General features: G+C 37.9%; 1 protein-coding gene across 3 annotated transcripts in view; it reads left to right on the forward strand.

Moving 5' to 3' along the window:
* The window catches only part of SRPK2 (SRSF protein kinase 2), a 224,331-nt gene that overhangs the window by 94,921 nt on the left and 105,198 nt on the right, over positions 1 to 24,212 (forward strand). For all 3 annotated transcript variants that reach the window (XM_060020283.1, XM_060020281.1, XM_060020282.1), the window contains exon 3: positions 1,494 to 1,557. In XM_060020283.1, the coding sequence (XP_059876266.1) occupies positions 1,520 to 1,557 (38 nt within the window). In that variant the 5' untranslated portion in view covers positions 1,494 to 1,519. The remainder of the gene's footprint in view (positions 1 to 1,493; positions 1,558 to 24,212) is intronic.

A 24,212-nucleotide genomic window follows, 5' to 3' on the forward strand; every position in this document is an offset into this window, starting at 1 on the left:
CCATGGTTTTTTTAAACGGGGCGTTACTGAGCATTCACTACGGCACCAGGTGCCAGGCTCTGTAATCCACGTAAGACTCCTCAAGGTAAGTTTCATTATCATCATCTCAGTTTCACCACTGTGCTATATGCTCTCCCCAGTGGTAGTTTGGCTGTAGCCTGTGGTAGAGTCCATGCTCTCATTAGATATTCATGCCAGCTTTATAATGCTCATTGGATGAAGTTGTTAGCTTAAAAAATTTGGAAAAACTCTTATTTTAACAACACTGAGAGGATATTATTTCTGTACAGACCCATTGTATTTTATGCAACTAATTATTTTCCTTTTTTCCCTTAACATTTCATATTCCTTGGATTTCTAGAATCAAGATTCTTAAAAATTAAAATTAGTTTTACCATTTAAAAAAAAACCCCAAACTATTGAGGTCTACTTTGAAATCCTGAAACTGCCTATAGATTTAGTGGGATTGTGCTTTATATTTGTTATGTGAATTCTTAAGATTTTGAATAGGAAAACACATTTACAAATAGGAAAACAGCTTTATATGTGAAATAGTCTAGATAATAGGACCACATCAGTTTTATTCATGTAAAATTATGTGCTTTATATTAATGGTTAATATTTTAAAGGAAATGTGTTAGGTTTTTTTTCCTTCTCTTTTTCCTCTCTTATTTTTACCTCACCTTCCCTTTTTGTCTATAATCTTTTTTTTTCCGAATCAGTATCGGCAATGATCTTTTAATTAAATTGAATTGGCGCTTACATTTCTGTTGTAGATAGCGTTGTCAGTCCTCTCCTAAAAGGACAAGTATATTATCTGCTTGGTAACTGGGTGTTGCTGTTCACTTGTGCTGTACTGCGAAGGAGGAGGGGAAAATTAAGGTGTAAAACAGAAGTGTTTTTCTAAAGGAGTTAGGGAGTAGATATAAATGTATCTTTAAAGACAATCAATAAATTATAGCAGATTAAAATATTTTTAGTCTAAAAATTGGGATTCTGGTTTAATATTTCATTCTTAAGTGATAAAAATGATTCACTGAGCCATATTTTTCAGGGCTGATGAAATAGAAGTAGCCAAGGGTTGCCTATCTGTTTATTACAGTCTGTAACTTTATTACCAAGACTTCTTAAATTATCTGGTATGTTCAGTCTAGTTGTTAGCATTTTTGGTTTGTATTTTAATTTGATGCATTTAAAAATCTTCCTGTAGAGCCATGCTAGTTCTACCTTAAAAAAAAGAAAACACCCCTCTGCTTGAAAGAAATGGTACTTCCTGCTTTCATAAACAGTCATGTGCATAGTTTAGCAAGGCCTGATGCCTCTGGAGCTTTTTCCCTTTAGAGCACCATTGAATCCCAGTCCTAACAGAAGTACTGCGAATCTTGTGGCCTCATTTTGAACAAAAGGGATTAGGGAAGAAAAATCTCTTGATATAAGGCTTGTGAAAGCAAGGGCAGGCAATCTTGGTTGTGAATATTTTCTGATTTTTCCAGAAATCAAGCAGAAGATTGAGCTGCTGATGTCAGTTAACTCTGAGAAGTCGTCCTCTTCAGAAAGGTACAGCTACATCTCTTGCATGAACAATTAATGGTGTAGCATTGCTAAGAAACAAATCAGGGTGTATTTTTTTCTTGTCAAGTTTGCTATATAACGTATCGTATTGCATGCTGGTCATTGTGCTGTTTTGAAGACGTGTATTTCGGTAAGCTGTTCTGCTTTTACAAAGGCTAATTGATTTAAAAAAAAATAGTGAAGCCTAATCAGCTGCAGCATGCACACCATAACACAGCAGACTGGTGGTTCGTGTGTGACAGCTGTTGAAGGCTTCAAAAAATAATATACTTAGCTAAAAAATAAACAGAAATCTTGCATTCTTTAAGGAAATACTAGTACTAGGTTTGTTTCCTGTATTTTGAGGTTGTTGCTACACAAAATTACCAATATTGTTTGTAAGATCTAGGTTAAAAATACTTAGCTTTCGGTTGTATTAAATATTTTCTTATGTGGAAAGGGAGTGCCATTTGTAAATAGCTTAGGAATTGCAAACCCACATATTAGTCACATTCTGAAAGAGAGATATGATGCTTCTTCAAGTCTGTGCTAGGAAATGGAACAGTCACTGCATGCAGTAATGGTTCATGCCTGCAGGTAAGGACAAAATGACTCAGAAGTATTTTTAAAGCAATTATTTTATCTGTCAATCGAATGATTATACCTCTAAGGAGATATTTTCATAAAATGCCTATTTTACTTAATAAACAGAATTAAGATATGTTTCTCTCAAGTCAGAAATGGGTCTATAGTTGCCTATTTTGATATGTAAATGTGTGTTCACTTCTGTTTACCAAAATTGTTTCTACTACATAATATTTTAAATTGAGGTTCTTGGGCATACAGTTGATGCTTACCATTCTGTTGGTTGCCTAATAGTTTATATGTAATGTTGGTATTTTGTATTAAGGTGTGTTGATTTATCTTTTCCCTGGTTAGTCTTCAGGGTTGTCTTTTTGTTCATAGATTTAATATTTAGGAAAATATTATGGAGAAATGCTTTGGTAGTTAAAGAATGATATAGGAAAAACCCTGGAAAGAAAATAGGAGGTGAAGAACCCAGCATGGTAAAATGAATTTAATTATAGTACACTAGTGTATGGAGAACATGATGTGATGGCAAAATGATGACATTAAATCAATTTATTAGTATAATTGGGTGAAAGGCTCCTGGCTTTAATTTAGGGAATTATGAATAAGGAAGGATGTTACTGCTTTCTTTAGAGGTTGAACATAGAAAAATTTAGACACATTTGTGTTTATTTTTATGTAGCTTCTAACTTCTGGTTTGTGGCTAGCCATCCCATTTTAAGCATTCTCTTTGCTGAGATGAAAAACAATCTTCAGCCTTGTGAATATTCTGCCAGTAAAATGGTGGTGATGGGAAGGGGAGAGGATGGTGGTGTAAATAGTGAACGTACCGGGTACCAACTGTAATATTAGAGTTTTGTTACTAGGAAGAGCATTCTTAATGGCATTACAACAATAATTACGTTGGCTTTTTGAGTAGCATGTGTTCTCTATTGAGAAATTGAAGGTTAAACAGAATGGGTGAATATTATTGAGAAACAAGTTAGGAATGGGTGAGGTTTTTGTAGTTAAAATACACTCTTATAAGGAAAGATTCTAAAATAATTGGTGATTACATATATTTATTTAAAAATTATTATTATTGTTTCACCTAAGCTCCTGTGGTTAAATTTGATGAAAAGGGAGGATGAATGCAGACATGATTTTAAAGTTTAGAAATCTGCCACTGTGCTTATGACAACTCTATACACATTTTACCAGAGCTTGCTTGCTTTGTTTGTTACTCTTTTGGGGGATGCTTACACATATATTTGGCAATTGTAATATGCTGACTTAATGGGTATAAATGTAGCTTATGGCTAAGCCAACACTTTGCCAACATAGAAGTTGTTTTATTAATGTAGAAATATTAAAAATAGAAATTACTCTTTTCTCCCCCTCCTTTAAATAAATTATACAATCATGGTCATTTGTCTTTTTATTTTATTTGGAAGAACTTGAAAAACAAGAATCTGAATTTAAAAAAAAAATTCATGGCTTAGGAAGACTATATTTGCCCCAGCAATTTAATAGTTTTATAGTATCATGTAACATTACCACCACATTCTGCAATTCCTTGTTCTCTAATCACCTAAATTTTTAAAGTCTTTGTTTTATTTTAAATAGTTATTTGAAGCATGGCATGAGTCTTAAAGATATCTGGCATTTACCTATAGTCAGTATTCCCACGTATTTTTTGGTAAAAAGGATGAAGAGACCCTGTTTTTCTTTAAAGAGGGGAGAAGCTACTTGTGAGAAACCAAGTTATCATTTGTCACGATTGATTTTTGTTCACTGTCTGCAGTATAGCATGATCTTATGTTTGTATGTATGTATGTACGACTGTGTCGGGTCTTCATTGCTGTGCGCGGGCTTTCTCTAGTTGCAGTGAGCGGGGGCTGCTCTTCATTGCGGTGCGCGGGCTTCTCATTGCGGTGGCTTCTCTTGTTGCAGAGCACGGGCTCCAGGCGCACCGGCTTCAGTAGTTGTGGCTCGCAGGCTCTAGAGCACAGGCTCAACAGTTGTGGCGCACGGGCGCAGCTGCTCCGTAGCATGTGGGATCTTCCCGGACCAGGGCTCGAACCCGTCTCCCCCTGCATTGGCAGGTGAATTCTTAACCACTGCACCACCAGGGAAGTCCCCTAGAGTGATCGTTTGATATGATATCTCAGAGAACCGAGTGGAGGAACGATGTTTTTAAGTACAAAATGTGATATATAAACAGTGATGTGATGTTCATAATAGTCTTTCCATCTCATATTTTTCACCCGCTTAATGAGAATTGCTAGTCCTGTGACAGCTGGTAGTGGTTGAATTATTTTTTTTTCAGACAATATTATAAAATGGGAAAAGCAAAACAGACTTTATTTTTGTAGACTCTTAAGGATCATTCATTGAGAATACATACAAATATGATTTAAGTTATATTGTAATGGAGTTTTGAAGTTTTTTTGTGACCTGAATTAGAAAATATGTTTTTTTTTTTTCCCCCCGGTACGCGGGCCTCTCACTGTTGTGGCCTCTCCCGTTGCGGAGCACAGGCTCCAGACGCGCAGGCTCAGCGGCCATGGCTCACGGGCCCAGCCGCTCCGCGGCATGTGGGATCTTCCCGGACCGGGACACGAACCCGCGTCCCCTGCATCGGCAGGTGGACTCCCAACCACTGCACCACCAGGGAAGCCCCAAAAATATGTTATCTTAACAAATTACAATACCACCTTGAAATATAAATTCTTTTTTTTTTTTTTTTTTAACCTTTAACAGAATGGAGGGGTGTCCATTGAATATCATTTAGCAGGGGAGGTGTGGAGCACTTCTTTTCCGAATGGCTGACTCATAAGACAAAAAACAGTGGGGTGACAAAAGTTGTAATTTAGTTTTTGGTTTTATATTTTGGAGAGAGAGAAAAATGTCAACTTACCCATTTTTAAAATTAAGGACAGAGAACATTATTGAATGAATAAAAAAAACAAATGAGCCTGATTTGTATGTTATTGCCAGTTAAGAGGAAGACATATCTGTTGCAAGAGAGTGCCCTTCTGCAGATTTTAGGAATAAACCCTACAGTGAATATTTTCCTTTTAATTGAGCTGCTGTTGGATAGATGGATTATATTCAGCTTAAACCATGGTAGAGACAAGGGTCGAGCATAATTTTAGTTCTTCATCTGCCGCTACTTAATGTAAAAAAAAAAAAAGCCGTAAAAATTTATTTGATGCAAAAATTAGTTAGGTTTTTCAAGTTTTTGTTTCCTCTTACCTTTTCCTAGCTAGAACACTCCAGGGATGTGGAAATTTATGGGGTTAGAGTAGGTGGGGAAGAGGCGTATAGTAATAATGGTAAGAGCTGGAAGAAAGGTAGTAATCATTTATTAAACATTTTCAGATACTAGTTCTAAGAGAGGAGAAAGCAGAGTGTGCTGTAGGGAGACTCTGATTAAATCATTCCCAGAAAGGTCCTGAGTGAACAGAAAACACTTCACTCTGCCTCAAATTTTTTCAAACTCTATTACTGCTTCTTCAGTGAATCATGAACAAAATCAGACAATACTTAATACAGAAGAGTTGAGCCCAGAGTGCTGAGAGCTATGCTTCCCAGTCCATCTAGGCTGAGTTCATGGAGGGTTGAGGAGGTCCTGAGATAAGGGGCTTGAGAAGCTGAGAATCTGCATTCACACTAAGCATTGCTCACATCTGCTATTGTAAAATGTGAATGGATGTTGTGATTAATAAGGTTCACAATTAGTCAAAAGTTAATGAAATATCGGTGCCTTTGTAGGATTGCATTTTCTCAGGGAACGGATACTAAAAGGATCATCTCTTGTTGTGTATGTGTTTTTGACATTTTTTGGTGTTAAAAGGGGTCCTTATACTGGAATAGATATGAAGTAGTATCCTATATCTTTAGCATCCCACATAGCTAGCACATAGTTGACTTGACAAGTTGCTAGCTACCTTTTAAAGAAGAGAAAAAGGGAGAGGGAGAAAGTAACATAAAAATAATTATGCTGTGGCTTATATTCTACCAATGCTATATAAACAGAATTGGTGAGAAGTGATGAGATTGGTATGTTGCCCCTCCCCCAGTATAAGGGCATTTGAAATAACATAAAGAACCTGTGCTATTTTTGTGTATATATTTTAATTCCTTTTCTTAATTTGGAGCCTCTTCAGTGAAGAGAAAAAGACATATGATAGTAATGCATGGTTGCAGAAAGCAAAAAGAGAAGTCTGGAAGAATCAGGAGAACAGAAGGGAGAGAATAAATAAATAAGGATGGGACCAGATGAAGAGAGAAGAAAGTAAAGGATGTTCAGTGGAAAATGATCCAGGATCAAGGTGTCTTTTATTTGCTCTTATGTTGAGTATATTTTCCTCCATGTCTCTGTGGTGAATTAAGAGTAGTCGTGGGAGGAGAGCCAAATTTTATAACAGATGCTTTTTTCATTGGACCTGTCCCCTTCCCATTCCAGCTCAAAGGGTAGGACGGGCAGCTAATGATAACTGTTTTTTCCTTTTCCACCCCTCAACTCTGCCACTCTTGGCTTTGTTTCTGTATTTGCAGGATAGAAGTATTTGAGATGTAGTCTTTCTTGAGTGGTGAGCTGAGTTGACAGTGGCTGACTGGGTTGTCTTCCATCTATTCAGTCTTTATGCTTTCTTCTGCTTTTATTTAATATTTTGTAATATTTAAATTGTAGATGGGAAAGTGCATAGATCACAGATCATTATAAAATTCAGTTTATTGATTTTTTTTCTTGTGTAGTTTGTGGTTTATGTGTTGTATTTAAGAAATCTTTGCCAAGCCCAAGGTCACTAAGGTTTTTGCTATGCTTACTTCTAGAAGTTTTCAGCTCTTCATATTTAAGTCTGTAATTAATTTTGGGCTTTAGTATTAAGGTAGAAATTGAGATTATTTCTGCACATGACTAGTCAGTTTTTTTTTTGTTTTTTTTTTTTCTCCGGTACGCGGGCCTCTCACTGCTGCGGTCTCTCCCGCCGCGGAGCACAGGCTCTGGACGTGAAGGCCCAGCGGCCACGGCTCATGGGCCCAGCCGCTCCGCGGCATGCAGGATCCTCCCGGACCGGGGCACAAACCCGTGTCCCCTGCATCGGCAGGCGGACTCTCAACCACTGCGCCACCTGGGAAGCCCCTAGTCAGTTGTTTTATCTGTTTTTGAGTATTATATATAAACAGACACCCTCTGTGTAGTCTTTTGGTCCATCTTCTCCTGATGTTACCTATGTGAGATTCATCCGTGTTTTCATGTGTAGCTGTAATTGACTCAGTCTCATTGCTGTACAGTATTCACCATAGGAATATACCTCACAGTAGTAGATAATCCATTCTGTTGATGAGCATGTGGGATGTTTGCAGGTGGTGGCTTTTAGGAATAGTGCTTCTGCGAGCCTTTGTATACATGTCTTTTGGCGAATGAACCTTTGCATACCATTTCTGTTGCATGTCGTTCCTGGGAGCGCCATTGCTGAGCTTCGGTGGGTATTGCCAGCTTTACAAAGTGAACGTGCCAGTCTGCACCCTCACCAGCTGTGCTCCAAGGCCTTGCCACCTGGTACTGTGTATTCTTTCTCTCTTCCCTCCCCTTTCCTTTTCCCTTCCCTCCTTTCCTCCTTTCTCTTGTAGCATTCTGGTTGGTGTGCCAGGGTGACCCAGAGTTTGAACCTTTTGGAGGAGGATTAGAAGCAAATAGGGGACTATTTCCGAGTACCATCTCTTATGAAGAAGATCACAATGAGAAGTTTAGACCAAACAGGAACCATAGGGTGTAGTCATCTGAGGTACAGCTCTCCCACAGACTGCTTCTAGTCTAGTCTTTTACCTGGGTCTTAGAGGTCACGGGTGTTAACATCAGTTTTCAGATTTGGTTTCAGTAACAAAACCATTTCTTCAGTTGACCCTTATTAGAAACCTCTCGGGTAAAACATACAAAAGACAAGCTTGGACTGGGAAGCAGGGAAGTGACCAGAACCTAGCAGTTGTTGGTACTCAGCCACCCCACCCTGAGAACCCCTCCCTGGAGCTTCAGTCCTCTCTCCTTTAAAACTCTTGATGCAGGTAGGCCACACATATCTGACGAAGAAATTATGACATTTTGGTATGTTTTGGTCTAGATGCAGTTCCTAAATTATTTTGTTAGTTTGTAACCTGTTTAAACTTTGATTCTGTTTCCTGATGCCTCTTGGGAGGCTTGCCACGTTACAGCCAGAGCAAACCTTTCAGAATGCAGATCTGCTCAGGTAGGTAACTCCACTTTACAAACTCTTCTGCTGTCTTCCCATTGTTCTTGGCATAAAGGTAAACTCCATACCTGGGCCATTGAGCACCTATACTCTCCAGCCTAGACTCAGACTCCTTGACTTTGGTCATGTTCCCCCTGCCTTGCTGTTTTGCTGCTCCCAGCCTTCTTATCTCAAGGAAGCCCTGCCTAGGTCAAATTACACCTGTTATAACCGTTACAGAATCATGCATCTCTCCTTTGCAGCATTTGTCACAGCTGCTGTTTGACAGTGGGGAGTATTGGTGACATTTGGTCTTCTTACTGGTTTACTTACTATTCACCCCAACTTATGATCTTAAATATAGAAGTGCTCTCAGCACAAAATATTTTTATTTTATGTCATCATTTGCAGCTTATAAATTATGAACTTTGTGGGAAGACTTTTTACGTTATAGGGAGATATCTATTTCTACGGTATTGGCATAGATTAATAAATTATAGCCATATATTGTTATAGATAGTCAATTATATATATATAATCATATGGTCAAGTATAGTCATAAGCTAATTTAACTCTTACGAACTGTCAAGATTACAAATCTTAGGTTTTTCTATCACCATAAAAATGCACAGTTTATTTTATATATATATATTTTTTTCTTTTTTTTTACATTTGTTTTAATGTAAAATAGAAAGTAAAGTAAATCTGAACACTTTCCATCTTTGCGCCATACTGGCGCCATACATCAAACGATATAGCCTTTTATTTCCCAAATATCAGTATTTTGAATATCATCTTGGTGCTTTGTCATGGTTGCACTCCACCCTCTACTGTTATTTACTTAATATCTTTTTTTGTTTATTTTTTTACTGTGATAAAATACATACGACATAAAATTTTATAATGCTCTTTAAATGTTAATTTTCTTTAAAAGGGAATCTTTCTATCACTACCAGAACGGGAGAAACGTATCATTTGCCTTTAAAAACAGTTATGGTTAAATCCTGTCTAGATTCTGTTGTCTGATAAAGGCTTCAGGCCTGAGCCATATGCTCCCTCTGTTTACAAGGGAAATTAAATTGGCCAGTGTCATAAAAGCACTTAAGTTATGTGTTAGCACCAAAGTGAGACTTGCTCTTTGATATACTTAGAAGGATTTAAAGAAACTTGGGAAAGGAGTAGTTTTCTCAGTATGTGATTCAATACCTAGTCCAAAGTATCACCTAAGATTATTTTATATACCAGCAGTGGCACTTCTTCACTTTGGGAACCCCCTTCCCCCAAAATGGTTGTTCAGGGAAGTTTTGAACAAATGTGAGCAGCTATTATAAGAATAACAATGGCACCAATAAAAAATAGCTCTAAATAATCATATTGCAGATTCCCTTTGAGGCAGAATTCTTTATGTGCCAGTAGTTGGAAGAAATTAAGACTAATTTTAGTATAGATTACATTTGTCATCTATCCATCCTCCATTCATCCATCCAACATTTATCAGCAGCTGCTGTGTACTAGCCACTCAGTTATTGGGAAATCAGGGAGCAGCAACGGCAGCACAAAAGCAGAAGAGGCTTTGGTGGGTGGCTTTAACCCTGACATACCTTGGTCGTTTTCTTGGGTGTGCAGTGCTGAGTTACTGTATCATGGACGACTCTATGGTGGGAGGCCATTGGCACTCTTTGAAAGAATTACAAATAACCAGTAATTGCATTTGGGGGGCACTTATATTAAGACTAGTGCTGTGGTGTGCAGAGTTACAAACACAGTTGTCTCCCGACGGCCAGTATAAATGAGCGATGAGGGCCTCTTGGGGACTCTGGCAACCTGGAGACCACAACCCCATCTAAAGAGGTGACAGCTTCTGCTGATAACTGCCATGTTGAAATACAGACCAAGTTGTGCCAGTTCTTGTGATTTTTAGGAAAAGTTGAAAATTTGCTTTTCTTGTAACATCTCTTATTTTAAATGATGGTGCAGATTAAAAAACAAAACAAACTTGTACCAGTCATTTAAAAAAAAAAAAGCATCTTATCTAAATTCTGTTCATGATAAACATTCTTCTACTGTACTGTAGCACATTGATTTACAATTTGTGAACCACAGACCTGTGCAGATTTGCTGAGTTTCAAATCCTGTGAGTACTAAGCATTATCTATAGAATACAAGTCAAACAACTGTCTTGTTAAGCGATGTGTTTATGGGTTTCTCTGACATTTCAAACGTGCAAAAGCACTGGTGACTACTCCTCTAATAACCACATACTAAGATACCAAAAATTCAGTAAGATATCAACTGTTTAGAGTAGGAAGAACCCCCAAAAGAGATGCATTTCTCAAATTGGGGAGTTGTTATCTTCATTTATTTATTCTACAAATATTTATTACGTACCCATTATGGTGGAACTTAAACTTTAGTAAATAATCTGAAAATTACAGAGGTAGAACAGTGTTCTGCTTGTACAACTGTCACCTCATCCTTTTTCTCCTTTCCCCCTTTCCTTCTTTTTCCTCTTTGCCTCCATCCCTTTCCACAAAAAAGATTTTAGGCTAGCTAGAATAATATCTACAATGCAGTAGAAAAAGGATCAGAGAAAATTCAGGTCAGGGTAGAAGGTTTCGAGGGAGGACAGTCAGATGCACACCCCGATATGTGGTGTTTGCTGTGCAGCTCCTGAAGGTGACTGACAAATCTGACTTTATGTTTTCCGACAGCCAAACTAAAGAAAAAAAAACGTTACATTGCTCTTATTATCTGTAAGGAGAAAATATACTAGTTTATTCAGGAGAACCAAACTTTCCGTAATTACGATTATTATTATTTAACATAATCTTTCCCACATATCTCAGAAGATAACATTTATTCATTTTAGAAAATTCAGATTAAAAAGAAAACAAAAAGCACCATGCTTTTATCATTAAAGGTAAGTCACGGTTATTAATCTAAGTTTAATTTTTGTCTTAGTGTAACGTATACCTATAAAATTTAAGCAGATTTACTTAAACATTAATAACACCATCACCAACAAGAAACCCAGTATCATACTGACAAATTATTTTGGAATTAGCTTTTTACACTTATGCAGTTTTCCTGATGTTATTAAGTAATCTTCAATAGCATCATTTTTTTTAAATGCTGTAATTTTGAAAGGCTGCACAGGACTGATTCCATGATATGGATGGATGTACCATAATTTTATTTATTGAGTCTTGACCTTAGAAATGGAATCACTTACAAAGCCAACTTGTAAGGTTCTCGATAGAGAGTGTTAAATTGCCTCCAGAAAGTGCAGCTTTACACTCTCACTGGCAGTGTATAATGAACCTTTTTGTTTACACGCTGATTTGGGATTCTTACATTAGTCTCTTTTTGAGTGTTGTATAGATGACTCTGAGCAATATGCCAGGCGGCGTCGACTTATCAGTCCCTCTGCTCCTTGCCTCTTCCCTCTAGTAAAGCCAAATGTTGTTGTGGTCCCTTTGGTGTTTCCATCGGGTTGTTCATAAGTGAAAGTGAGGTCAGTACGATCCACTTTAACAAGATATAAGACACATTCAACTGTTGTATTCACTTAGGCATTTATTATTGATAAATGCCTTGGGTGTAGTTAGTGTTCATGCTGATGAATCTTAATTTTTAAGAGATTTCAAGAAGTTAAATGATCTAAGCTTCTCACTCCAGACAGATGACATAACATTCAACACAGATGGTTGGTTTTCCCTTTTTGTTTTATTATTTTTTTTAAGATACAGGAATTAAGATTCTCAAACCTTCCTTGTTAAACCAGAGCCTTGTGGATGTTCAGTAAGTATTCACTGACTATTGCAAAATTTAATCACCTTTTTCGTCAAGATCTTCCTTTTGACAAAATGCTGGAGTTTGAATCTTTTGGGGAGAGTAGAGCTAGGGAGTGTAGAGCAGGAGGACCAGAATCTAAAGTCCAAGTCCTCAGGTTAGCCTTGCAGGCGGAGGAAGCAGCACGGCAGAAGTCATAGTGAAATGAAATGTCGAGGCACCGTCTGGGAGCTCTAAATAATTCCATAAGGCTGGGAAGGAGGTGGAGGAAAAGATGGGAAGATAGGTGAGAGAGAGATGATGTACTCTGGTGGCAAGGACTCTTCTATGCAGTGGTAAGGTTTTTGAATTCTGTGCTGTTGTTTACAAGGATCATTGAAAGATTTCAGTAAGGGACGTGTTCTGCCTATGTTGAGAACAGGTACATGCTCCTTAGGGCATAAAGTAAGGTCTTTTAAGGAAGTTCAAAGAAATGCATTTTTTTTCTTGTAGGATTGAAGGTTGCAGTATATCCTGTAGAGTTGGTGGCCAAATGTTGTTCTTCTGTTCTGGAAATGGGTAGAAAAAATTATAGCAGTATTTACCATTTGAGTGAGAGAGGGCAGATGAATTCCTTGATTCTGGGAGGATTACCAAGAGAGGCTATGAAATATGTTTTTCTTCAAGGCTTTAAAAAGAGGGTGGTTCCTTATTTGTTTGGATGGGTAGAGATACTCTAAAGACAGATAGTTGGCCTGCTGAACCTGAAGTATTTTTTCTATGTTATATATGGTTAATCATGATTGCAAGATTCCTGATAATCATGAATATGAAATATTAAAAATACGAAATGTTCGTCTCAAAATGTTCTATCAACAATTTGTGACAGAAGTCTTTTCCCGGTGGATATATAAAGCATCACTTCTGTAAATTATTTAAAACATTCTAGGCCAGTGCTGTACAATAGACTTTCTGTAGTGATGGAAGGTTCTATAATATAGGCATGCCTTACAGAGCATCAGATAAGTGGCTCTCATGACCAAAGAATAAATTTTATTTGACTTTAATTTAAAATTTAAAGCACTGAATAATATTTTCAGATGAGAATGCCCGTGACCTCTGTTGTTTTAATCTTTCTTTTTTCATTTAGAAAATAATTATATATATTTTTTATAAATTTATTTGTTTTAGTTTTGGCTGTTTTGGGTCTTCATTGCTGCACACGGGCTTTCTCTAGTTGCGGGGAGCACGGGTGACTCTTGGTTGCGGTTCGCGGTCTTCTCACTGCAGTGGCTTCTCTAGTTGTGGAGCACCGGCTCTAGGCGCGTGGACTTCAGTAGTTGTGGCTTGCGGGCTCTAGAGCACAGGCTCCGTAGTTGTGGCGCATGGGTTTAGTTGCTTCGCGGCATGTGGGATATTCCAGGACCAGGGATCGAACCTGTATCTCCTGAATTAGTAGGTGGATCCTTAACCACTGCACCACCAGGGAAGCCCCCACTTAACTAAATTTTAAGTCTTCTTTTTAATGTTCTACTAACTTAACAGTGTCTTATTAATAGGAAAAGCAATAACTTAGTTTCCTAAATGTTCGGTTTTAAAGAGAAAGATAAAATGAGATAGACAAATTTCCAAGTCTGTGTTATCTGATGAATTCGTGGTTTAAGGTATTCAACACATATACACATACACAGATTATTCTCAGTTTGTTCTTCTTGATATTGTTTTAGCCAGAGCTTAAAAAAAAAAACCAAGGACTTCCCTGGTGGTCCTGCATGACCCATGGCACGGCCAAAAACAGAAAACAAAATTTGATTTTGAAAATCAGTTCTTGTCCCCCTCACTAGCCTTTTCCCCTCACTAGCCTCCCCCCAACCCCCCTTAACAGTTTAGTAGTGATTTATGATAGTATTCTTTGGACTCCGGATGAAAAGGGACATCCTGTTTTGAGGGTCAGGATAATCCTTAGCTTGCAGGAGGAGCCTCTGTTTAATGCTGGGCTGAAGAAGGTTTACAGTTACGTTGACTACAAAGTTATATTCATTTATGGAAAAGCAAGTCTGATGGGATTAAACATAGAATTGTGGAAGAAAGATTTTTATTTTGTTGCTCAGCTCAGTCTTTTTAAGAAAAAGAGATTCAATGCTTGCTTGCTTTTTGCATATCTTATTAGTTTTAATTTGACAGTCTGTTTGAATAAAGGAAAGACTTCTCTAGAGGAATGCTTGGCTGCCTGTGATACAATACATAAACACATTGGTTTGTCGTATGTGATTTTCTTTTCAGTTTAGGACTGTCATTTTTTTCTGAGCTTTTGTAGGTGAAGGGCGAGTGTATTGATGGATTTATTGCTGTTGTGGTATCTTTGTATACTTCTCTTTCACTGTAGATGCAAATATCTGTTTCACAGTGAACAAATCAAGAACTTGTGTGTTATGAGCTGTGCAGTGTCCAGTTCACCCTCGCTTTGTTCCTCCATGGTCACATCCCCCTTAGAAGTTTCTGCTGCTGTTGCTGCCCTGAAGTCAGCCATGTTCCCAGCAGCAGCTTAGGCCCTATTTTGTGGTCCCCTGAGGAAAAATAGTTATTATCCCCCGCTTCTCTCAGTGTTACTATAAAATATTTAATGGCTTATGACAAAGATGGAACTGAATTTCATAGTAGTAAAACTTACCGCTAATCACCCATCTGATTGTTTAATGGAATCACAGATTTTTATGGAGAACATTAAAGGCCTTCTGTTTCTTAGGACTAGATGTTATGAAGTATCTGTTTGTAGAAATACTTCTGGATAAATGCAAATCAAGCATTTTCCAAGAAATTTCTTCAAATTTAATATTTTAAAAGTGGATCCACAGACGTTAATTTTTCTAAAGTTGAGGCACTCTCTAGTTACCTGATGTGACTTGGTACTTTATGTAACTCTGAACTTTTAAATTCCCATTAAGGGTTCAGTGGCATCACTCCTTGCATGTATGTAAGTTAAAAGCTGTATGTCTGCAAATGTGAAATTATGTAATGACTGACATCATGACAGCAGCCTTTTCTCCAGTGATACAACACATAAGTTTTTCTTTTCTTGCATTGTTTGAGTTTGAGGGTATGTGGTGCAAAATAATGTATTTAAATTTAAACATTAGAATAACATTCAGCTCCATGATAGAATCATGCTTTGAGAAGCACATGGGCAACAAGAACTCATGTGAAGGAATTGAAGATTTATCGTCATGTCTCGTGTCGTTCCAAGTCATAGGCTTATTGAAAGAAATGTTTGGAGCAATCGCCACATTATCAACATTATTATTTTCCCTCTAACTTTAATATAGTTGAGATGATGCAGGTAAAAGTGCATTTATGAATGATGCGGCTCAGTTATAACGATTCATTTTCATTAACTAATCAAAAGCATTTAACTCGTTCTTTTGACCAGGCATATATAGATGAATGTAATGATGAAAATTATCATAGCAAGAAGGGAAATTGGAGATCCATTGTATCCTCCACCCTTGTTTTCTGCATAAGAAAAAGTGATGCCTGAAACAGTGAAGTGATGCATCTAAGATTCCAGAGGATTCTTGTAAACCAGTAACTTGCAGTATTTAAATTTGGAGTCTTGGAACATTGCATAATGCAGTTGGTTTGCCCAGTTCCCTTTCTCTTCTTTAAGAACCAAGAATGATTATTTTAAATTATACTAGTACTGTTTTTTTATATCTGCTCTAACCAGAGCATGGAAGAAATAATGTTAAATGCCTTTCGTTTTACAGCACATTTTCCTATTCACTCTTAATTCTTTAAGAAATGCTTGTAGAAGCATACTGTAGATGGTTCTATTCCCACTTTGTAGGTAAGAAAACCAGTATGTTTACGACCTAACAATGTCACACCTCAGTTAGTGGTAGAAGTACCCTCAGAGCCATGTTTTGCAGCTCCAACCCCTGTGCTCAGGGCATTGTCTGAAAACAGAGATTTTGAGTATTTTTATGTAGCAGGTGTCCTGAGTCAGGTTGCATGCATTTAATAAGAGTTCATACTCTTCATTTCTTTCTCCAGTAACTTCAACATGTAAGTACCAAAAAGGAAAGAGATTAGGAGTGCCAACCTTTGCCATGAAACAGAGCAGGTATAACTAGCACACATGGACAGAATTCACACTTTTGCTGTCTTCTACCCTATTGCTCATCCTGGTTAACCGTTGTGTATCTCAGTGCTTCACACTCAGCTACCTGATTCTGTGAACCATTCACATAAAGGGAAAGCTTCCCTTTTCTGGAAATGCCACTCATCAGCAGATTTCACTCTTAGGCAATCCCTTTTCTCCTGACAGTTCTGGGCAAATGAAAGATTCTTGTCACTAACTGGCCACCTTTCAAAATTGGTAAAATTTATAGTTGATTGTCTTCAGTATTCAAAATATCTGGCACTAAAATAGATAGATATGCTAAATACAGAAGGTTTCTTTGTTAGCGTAGAAATTGGAATAGAAGATGAGGTAAAAGTGATCCTTCTCAGTTTCTCTTTTGATTTCTTCTTTATTGCATACGTTGGCCCTTCCTCAGGGTTTCAGCCTGAGGTCTGTTTCTCTTCTCATGCATTCTCTCCGAAGATGGTCTCACCTTTCATGTTTCATTTCTCACGTTGCCATGGTGTTGAGTACCATCTGTGAGCTGACTGCCGAATTTATACCTCCAGCTCTCCATTCTGAGCTACAGACATACATATCCAGCTGCCTACTTTACACCATTACCTAAATGTCTGCTGGAACGTCAAAATTTAACGCGCCCTAAACCAAACTCATTATCTTGTTAATCCTTCCTCACTGTGCGGGTAGATAGGTTATATGGCCAGTCTGTGCTTCACTTTTCTGCCTTGTAAAATGTATTTGTAGGGGGAGGGAAAGAGAATAAATAATCCTTCTGGTTTATGGCTGCCCTTATGTGCTCTTGGGTCAATGACAAAAATTACCCTGTGCGTAACCGCCTCTGCGCGTTTAAAAGTACATCATAAGTATCTTTGAAAGAAAGCAGAAGGCAACAGGAAACTTTGTGAGGTCTATACAAGGATAAAAGGAAGCCCCCCAATCTTATCCCAGCAGATAGTGAGCAGTTTGCTGAGATGTATATGTAATTTTCAAGCTGTTCTTTGTAGCAGCTGCTGGAGCCACTGTCACCTCCCTGCCAGGCTTCTTGCTCATGTTACTTCTTAACTGCCAGGCTCTACAGCGTTGGGGCCCACCGTGACTGGGAACGGCCCTTCTGGCTCTAAAATTTTGTCACTCTGCTTATTTTAATTAAAAAAGTGAATATTTATAACTGTCTATAGACTCAAAAGCCTCAGCGTTAATGTATCTCATTTTCCTTACAGTTTACATCTAGTTGGTCACTAGGTCCTGTTGATTCCTTTGCAGAAGTCCTTGCCAAATTCGTCTGCTCCCCTGTGACTTTGTCTTACTGATTTTACTCAGCCATTCCTTGGCTCTGGCCTCAGATACTGCTGTCTCTTTCTGACCGCTGCTGGCCTCTCCCCTTTGCCCTTTGCCCCACCTCCAGGATCACGTTCCTTAAGAGACTCTTCGGTGTAGCTTAAGTAGGTCTTTCACAATCTGGTGCCCCTCATTTGGAGTTCTTACTGACCTGCCATCGTTGGTGCTTTCACCCTTTTATCTTCCTAACAGACTTGTCTTGACCTCTCGACTGCTCAGGTGTCACTGCTTCGAGCTGCTCCTCTCACACCCTGAGGTTTCTGTCTCCTAGTATGCCATTTACACTGCTGTACTAGATGCGAGAGACAAGGAGTTTTACCTATCTTTATGTTCCTGTTACCGAGAGCATCTTTTGGCCCATATAGTCAACATAAATGTTTATTTGAATAAAGGTTTTAAAATTTCTTTCCCAATTAGTACGCAAGTTTTCGCTAAGAAAAAGTTATTTTTGTCTTTTTTATGAGAAAATGCTGGGCAGTATCTTCTTGTTTTACTCTCTTCTGAAAAACCTTGCTAAGTGTTTCTTTCTGTAGCTGTTTTACCCCACCTCCCTGGGCTCAGAGACCTTAAAAGACTGCCGTGCTGTCAGTGGGGTCTCCAGCGCCTTCTCTCGGGTATACCCTTTACTTCTGGAAACACCTGCCTGTCGTAGAATTGCCTGTGAGCCATGAGCCTTGGCAGCATACTCGGCAATTAATGTCAGACTGAAGGCAGCATCCAGAATACTAGGCAAAGCTCCCTAGATTGGATTGAGAAAATTTTATTTATGCCAGTTCTCACATTTAAATTTAGGTGATCTGCTGAACTGCATATATGTATTAATATAATATGCTCTAATTTATAGATAAAATAATCTGTATAACTGAAATATAAAGTTTTATACCGTTTCTCAAGTTCAGAGTTTATTAAAATTCTCACCTTTGTTCACAGCCCTAAATTCACCATTTATTATTTAAAGGTGTTTTGCAAGTGATTTTAGGGTTTTAATTTTAATCTTGCCACCTTTGCTCCTTCTCACATCCCCCAACTGTAAAGTGACTCATCTAGACTTGGAGGATTGATTGGAATGTAAAAATGTCCAGGCTTTTTGAATCTTTGCCACACCTTCTAGCAGAGTAAATAACATAATGAAATAGATTTGTATATTTGAAATGCTACTTTCTTGGCAAACTGAAAATCTTTCTAGCTTTCTGTTCTTACATTTGCTTTATAGCTGCAGTCAAGCCAAAGGTTACTCTTAAGGATTGGAGCTCAACTTGCCTTAAAGATTCATTGGTGAGCCCAGTTGACTGTTCAACTGTTCAGTTGGCTGCTGCAGACCAGCCTAGGCCATCTCTTGAGTGGGTTTAAGCTAAAAATAGATGATTCATTTTGGGTTGGCAAAGCACAAGCTCTGGATTGTTTTTTGTTGCTTGTTTCAGATGGGACTTTGTGTGCCTATGAGTAGATCTTTGTGTATACATTAGAACCTAATAATGGTTACTTTGCTTTACTTACTGCTGTGGGGTTTTATCTACATCCCCTCCCCCCCACATTTCCAGTCTCTTCTTCACAGGCAGGCAAAGGAAGAGGGGATGTATATCATATAACTTAGAGCCCTAAAATGGAAGGGTCACTTGATATCATGTTGTTCATTTTACAGATGAAGTAGCATACTTAGAAATGTCTGTCATTAACCAGGTTGATAATGCCACAAGATGGAAGTGACAGTGTGAAATATCATGATGCATTGGAAAGAGTATCTTATATGGCCTTTGGAGCTATGAACCAGAAACTAAATCCTAGCTAGCTACCTAACTTCTTTGTCTTAGTTTTCCTGATTTTTAAAATAAAGATGATAATGCCTACCTCACATGGAATTGTAAGGATTTAAGGAGATAATATATATAAAATAGAGGCTTGAGAGGCAGTGGGTGGTATTGTTTTAGGAGAGAGAATGTGGCATAGAAAAATAGTGATGTTTTGGAATTAGGCCAGATTTTTGATTGAGCTCGGATCACTGACTGACTTTGTTTACCTTGGGCAAGTAGTTAACCTTCTTTGGGCCCCAGTTTCTGTATCTGTATAAAGCAAATATAAGAATGCATAGCAGTTGGGTACTCATGAAATTTAACTGAGATAATGTACATGAAGATAATGTATATGAAGTTTTCAGGACAAGATAACAATTCAGTAAATGGTCTAGGAGCTGGTAGATGCTGCAGAGAAGGAACATCTAAATTTAGCCCATCAGCCCTGTTATATACCTCAGTTTGCCACCATCTAATTTTGGTATCAGGATTAGAATTCTTCAGAAGCAAAATTACAAAAAGAAATATACACCCCATTCTTACAACACAATCTTCTTTAAAAAAGTTAATTTATTTTGTATTCTAACATCATTTCTCTGTTTTCACTTAGAGTTCTTCCATCTTCTTGCCTTTCAGCTCTTCACTCCAATTTGACAAAATGATTATTGAACATTTTTAAAAACTGAAACAAAATGATAATAAAAATAAAGATTACAGACTGTGAACTGGAGCAGTGCTGCCAAAGGTTACTTTTATTTAAGTACCTTAAACACTTAGGTAAATATTCAGTAAATAAATATATCAGATAGAAATATTTGATAAATAAACATTTTGGTAAATATCAAGTAAATATTTTCATTTGTAGTAGGTAAAGTCCTACAGTAAATCAAGAGCATATTTAAAATAAAACATGGAGAAAATGTATTTTAGACATTGCCGTTTCAAAGCAATATTCTTTCTCATCGCCCAGAAATCTTTCCATTTTTGGAGACTAGTAAGGTTCAAAGGTCAGCTCGTAGCTCACCCTGTACTTTCTGAAACTACAATCTATGTTTAGGCTTTTAAAGTTAAATTTTTTTTTTTCTTCTCCCTCCATTTGTCCCTGACTGTAATTTCTGGCCAGGATTTATATGGAGAGAACTCTGTAAACCAGGCATAATGTATGCTGCCTTGCGTGTTTTTTGTACCTCTTCTATATTCTTGGGACTCAGTTTGAAAAAATGTTTTAAAGTAGTTCATTCCATAGTGCTTCCAGATAAAGTGATTATTTCACTATTGCTCCATAAAAGGCTAAAAATAAGTTTATAGAAAATTTACTTTTGACCTTTTAGTTTGTGCCCAATGTATTTGATCTAGAGGTTGAATTTACTGTAGGTAAAATATGATCAGTGGTGATAGGGGATGTGAGCAGGGTTCATCTTCAAAAGAGAATACTTTGAGAAAAGAGGTAAGGAAGTAGCCTGTAGGTAGGGAGCCATTGCTGACTAGGGTGGGAAGCCAAAAGTGAAGAACAGTGAAGCTGCTACAAAGCAAGATCCAGGCTTAAAAGGGGTGGGTGGGAGGGATTAAAAGCTCAGGGGCTCTGGCTTTCTTATTCTTATCAACCAATTTATCACTGTATTTAAATCTGTCTTCAAAGTTTTCATACTTTCATATTTTTCTCTTGCTGTATATTATAGAGTAGTACTATTCCTATATCTGGTTCTGTCTAACTAGATTTTGTTAATTATGTTTTATTTTCTGCTCTCATCCCATTACATCTTATCAGCTTCTAGGAGTATGTTTGAAACAGTATATTTTGATGTTCAGGCTATTTTCCCCCTCTAGCCTTCTTAAGGGCTCTGACCCACTTACAGGCGGGAAAACCAAAAAGATGTGTTTCTTTATTTTGGGTGTGAGAAACTGGATGTATTGCTTCAGTGGTGCCCTGATAATTCAGGGAAAAAGTCTTTTGTTCTGTATGTATTTTTTATTGAGTGACTTCCTGTGCAAAGATAAATTGTATCAACCTTTTTTTCTAACTTAAGGAAGGTGTGTTATTTATATTTTGTACTTTCTGATGCTAATTATATTGTAGGTTTTTGTTTAAAAAGCTTTTTGTTAAAATTTTCTTTTTTTTACACATACAATGTAATTTAATGAACATGATGTTCTTGTTGATGTTTTCTTTTTAAAACATTCTGTGATATATAACAAGCATGCAATAAACTGAGTAAAATGTATTAATTTCAGTATACAGCTCAATGAATATTTACATATGCACATTTAAATATGTACATATGGGTACAGGTTTACCCAGGAAAGTTCCTTAGTGCCTTTTCCTAGCCAATCCTGGGCCCTAGGCACCAAACAAAACCCTTATTCTGACTTCAAACACCATGGAATAATTTTACCTGTACAGGCATACTTTGGAGATGTTGTGGGTTTGCTTCCAGACCATTGCGGTAAAGCAAATATCAAAATAAACGGAGTTACTTGAATATTTTGGTTCCCCAGTGCATATGAAAAAAATTTTTGTCAATTTGCTAGGACTTCGGTTTTTCTTCTTCTCCTCCCCCTTCCCCCGCTCCTCCTTTTTTAAAGGTTTCTCTTTTTGCCAAGTGGTAAAAATAAGTTGTGCTAAATAAGTAAGAAGAATTTGTAATTCATATCCTCTTTGGACAAATGGGACTCTTTCTTAAGTAGGGGTTCCTAAATAGTAGGCTCAGCTATTCTGATATGTAGGGGAATTGTACAATTGGATTTGCCAGGGATTACCCCAATTTATGTTTGTTTTCTTGGCTGACTTACTAATAGGAGAAGGAGGGAAAGAAGCCCTTTCACTCTCAGAGTGTATTGGGTGATGAATTATGTGGTTGCCATGCCCTGGCTTAATGACTTCATAGATCTCCAGTGTGGTCACAGTGTCTACGCTTTCTTCTCTGGGGTCAAGATGTCCACTTCCACTGAAGGCTTGGAAAGGTGTGCTCCAGAATGGTTGTGGTTGTTTCTGTCTGGGTGGTGGAATTATAAATAATGTTACTTTCTTCACTGTCTTGATCTCTCATTTCTAACTTTCTACTAACATGAAATGATTCTGTTATTAAAACCAAAGCAGAACAACTAAACATGTTTTCAAAAATCGTTTAATTTTAACAGCAATAAAAGGGAGGCTGTGTAATGGTAAAGCCTATCAGTCAAGCTTCTGCATGCCAAGCAGTACAAACTGACTGGCTGTTTTAAATACAAATAGAAGATATGGGAATGGTTGAAGAAGGTGATGGAACAACAGAAAAGCTAAGGGACAGCTAAGAGAGGCAGCAGATACCCTCATGCCACTGGCTCAGTCTTGGGATCGCGTGGCTACTGGACACGCCACCACTGGCGTGGACCCGTAGCTGGACCCGTCCGACTTTGATTTTGCTGCCTGTGCCCTTGAGTGACTCTTTCAGAGTGAGAGTGTTCCAAGCTGAGCCTGGGCCTCCAGAGAGCAGGAACAGACCACATCTCCCACTCCAGGACGGGAGGCAATGCTTTTCAGTGACTTCCATTTGAGCATTTTTTTACCATCAGTTTACACCCAAGGGATGATGATGATGATAAAAATAATAATGATGATCTAGTTATCTTGATATTCATTTATTAGGAATTTGAATGAGGCACGCAGTGCCTTTAAAGGAAATCTGCTTTGACTTGAAAATGATTGTTAATTGCCACTAGTTGGAGTCTCAAGTAATGTTGCTTTGCTGTTGTTTACCCTGCATGATTCAGCCCTTACTTAGAACCTCTTGTCATTTCTTTGTCTGGTTGGCAGAGTATGGAATACTAGTTATTTTGACAGAGGGGTTGACTTAGATATATGCTTTGCCTTTAACTCTGGGTTATTTTGCTCATGAGTTGTGTGAAGCCTAATAATACTGTAGCTTTTTTAGAGCTTTAATTTTCAGAATGTACCACCCCTGTTATTGGCTGTTTATAAACATTTAAATGATTTTCTGTAAATCAGTCCAAGACTTAAATGCTTATAATGAACCTAAAACCAAGCATGAAAAATAGAAATATCTTCTGTTAATTGCTCTGGACCTGTTTCCTTGGGTTCTTTTTTTTTTTTTTTTTTGGTGGTAATAAATTTATTTATTTATTTTTGGCTGCGTTGGGTCTTCGTTGCTGAGCGCGGGCTCTCTAGTTGCGGTGAGCAGGGGCTATTCTTCGTTGCAGTGCACAGGCTTCTCATTGAGGTGGCTTCTCGTTGTGGAGCACGGGCTCTAGGTGCACAGGCTTCAGTAGTTGTGGCTCGCAGGCTCAGTAGTTGTGGCGCGCGGGCTCTAGAGCACAGGCTCAGTAGTTGTGGTGCAGGGGCATAGTTGCTCTGTGGCATGTGGGATCTTCCCAGACCAGGGCTCGAACCCGTGTCCCCTGCATTGGCAGGCAGATTCTTAACCACTGCACCACCAGGGAAGTCCTTTCTTTGGGTTCTTAAAATTTGGCTTACAGTTTTAATAGAGCACCAAAGTGGTAGGCACCATCTGTGTGACAGTTCATCACTTATCAGAGTCATGGTATTCAAGTGTGCTGAGATTGCAGAATTTAGTGAATCTTTTTATTAGTAGACCTGCAGTAGGGAGTGGGAATACATAGGATGTTATGACAAATAGTATTTGTTAGATTTTCTATTCTAATTTTCTCCTTTCTTTAAGTCTTAGAATTGAAAAATCATTTGGCAGCCTCCAGAACAGTATTTCTGAAAGTCACACCTTTTCAAACCAAATTTGATCAAAAGCATACAGTCTGTGGTTTTTTGGGGAGTCATTTTTATTTGCTGCTGAAATAGCT

Source organism: Delphinus delphis, chromosome 9 (assembly GCF_949987515.2).
Source record: "Delphinus delphis chromosome 9, mDelDel1.2, whole genome shotgun sequence".
Lineage (NCBI taxonomy): Eukaryota > Metazoa > Chordata > Mammalia > Artiodactyla > Delphinidae > Delphinus > Delphinus delphis.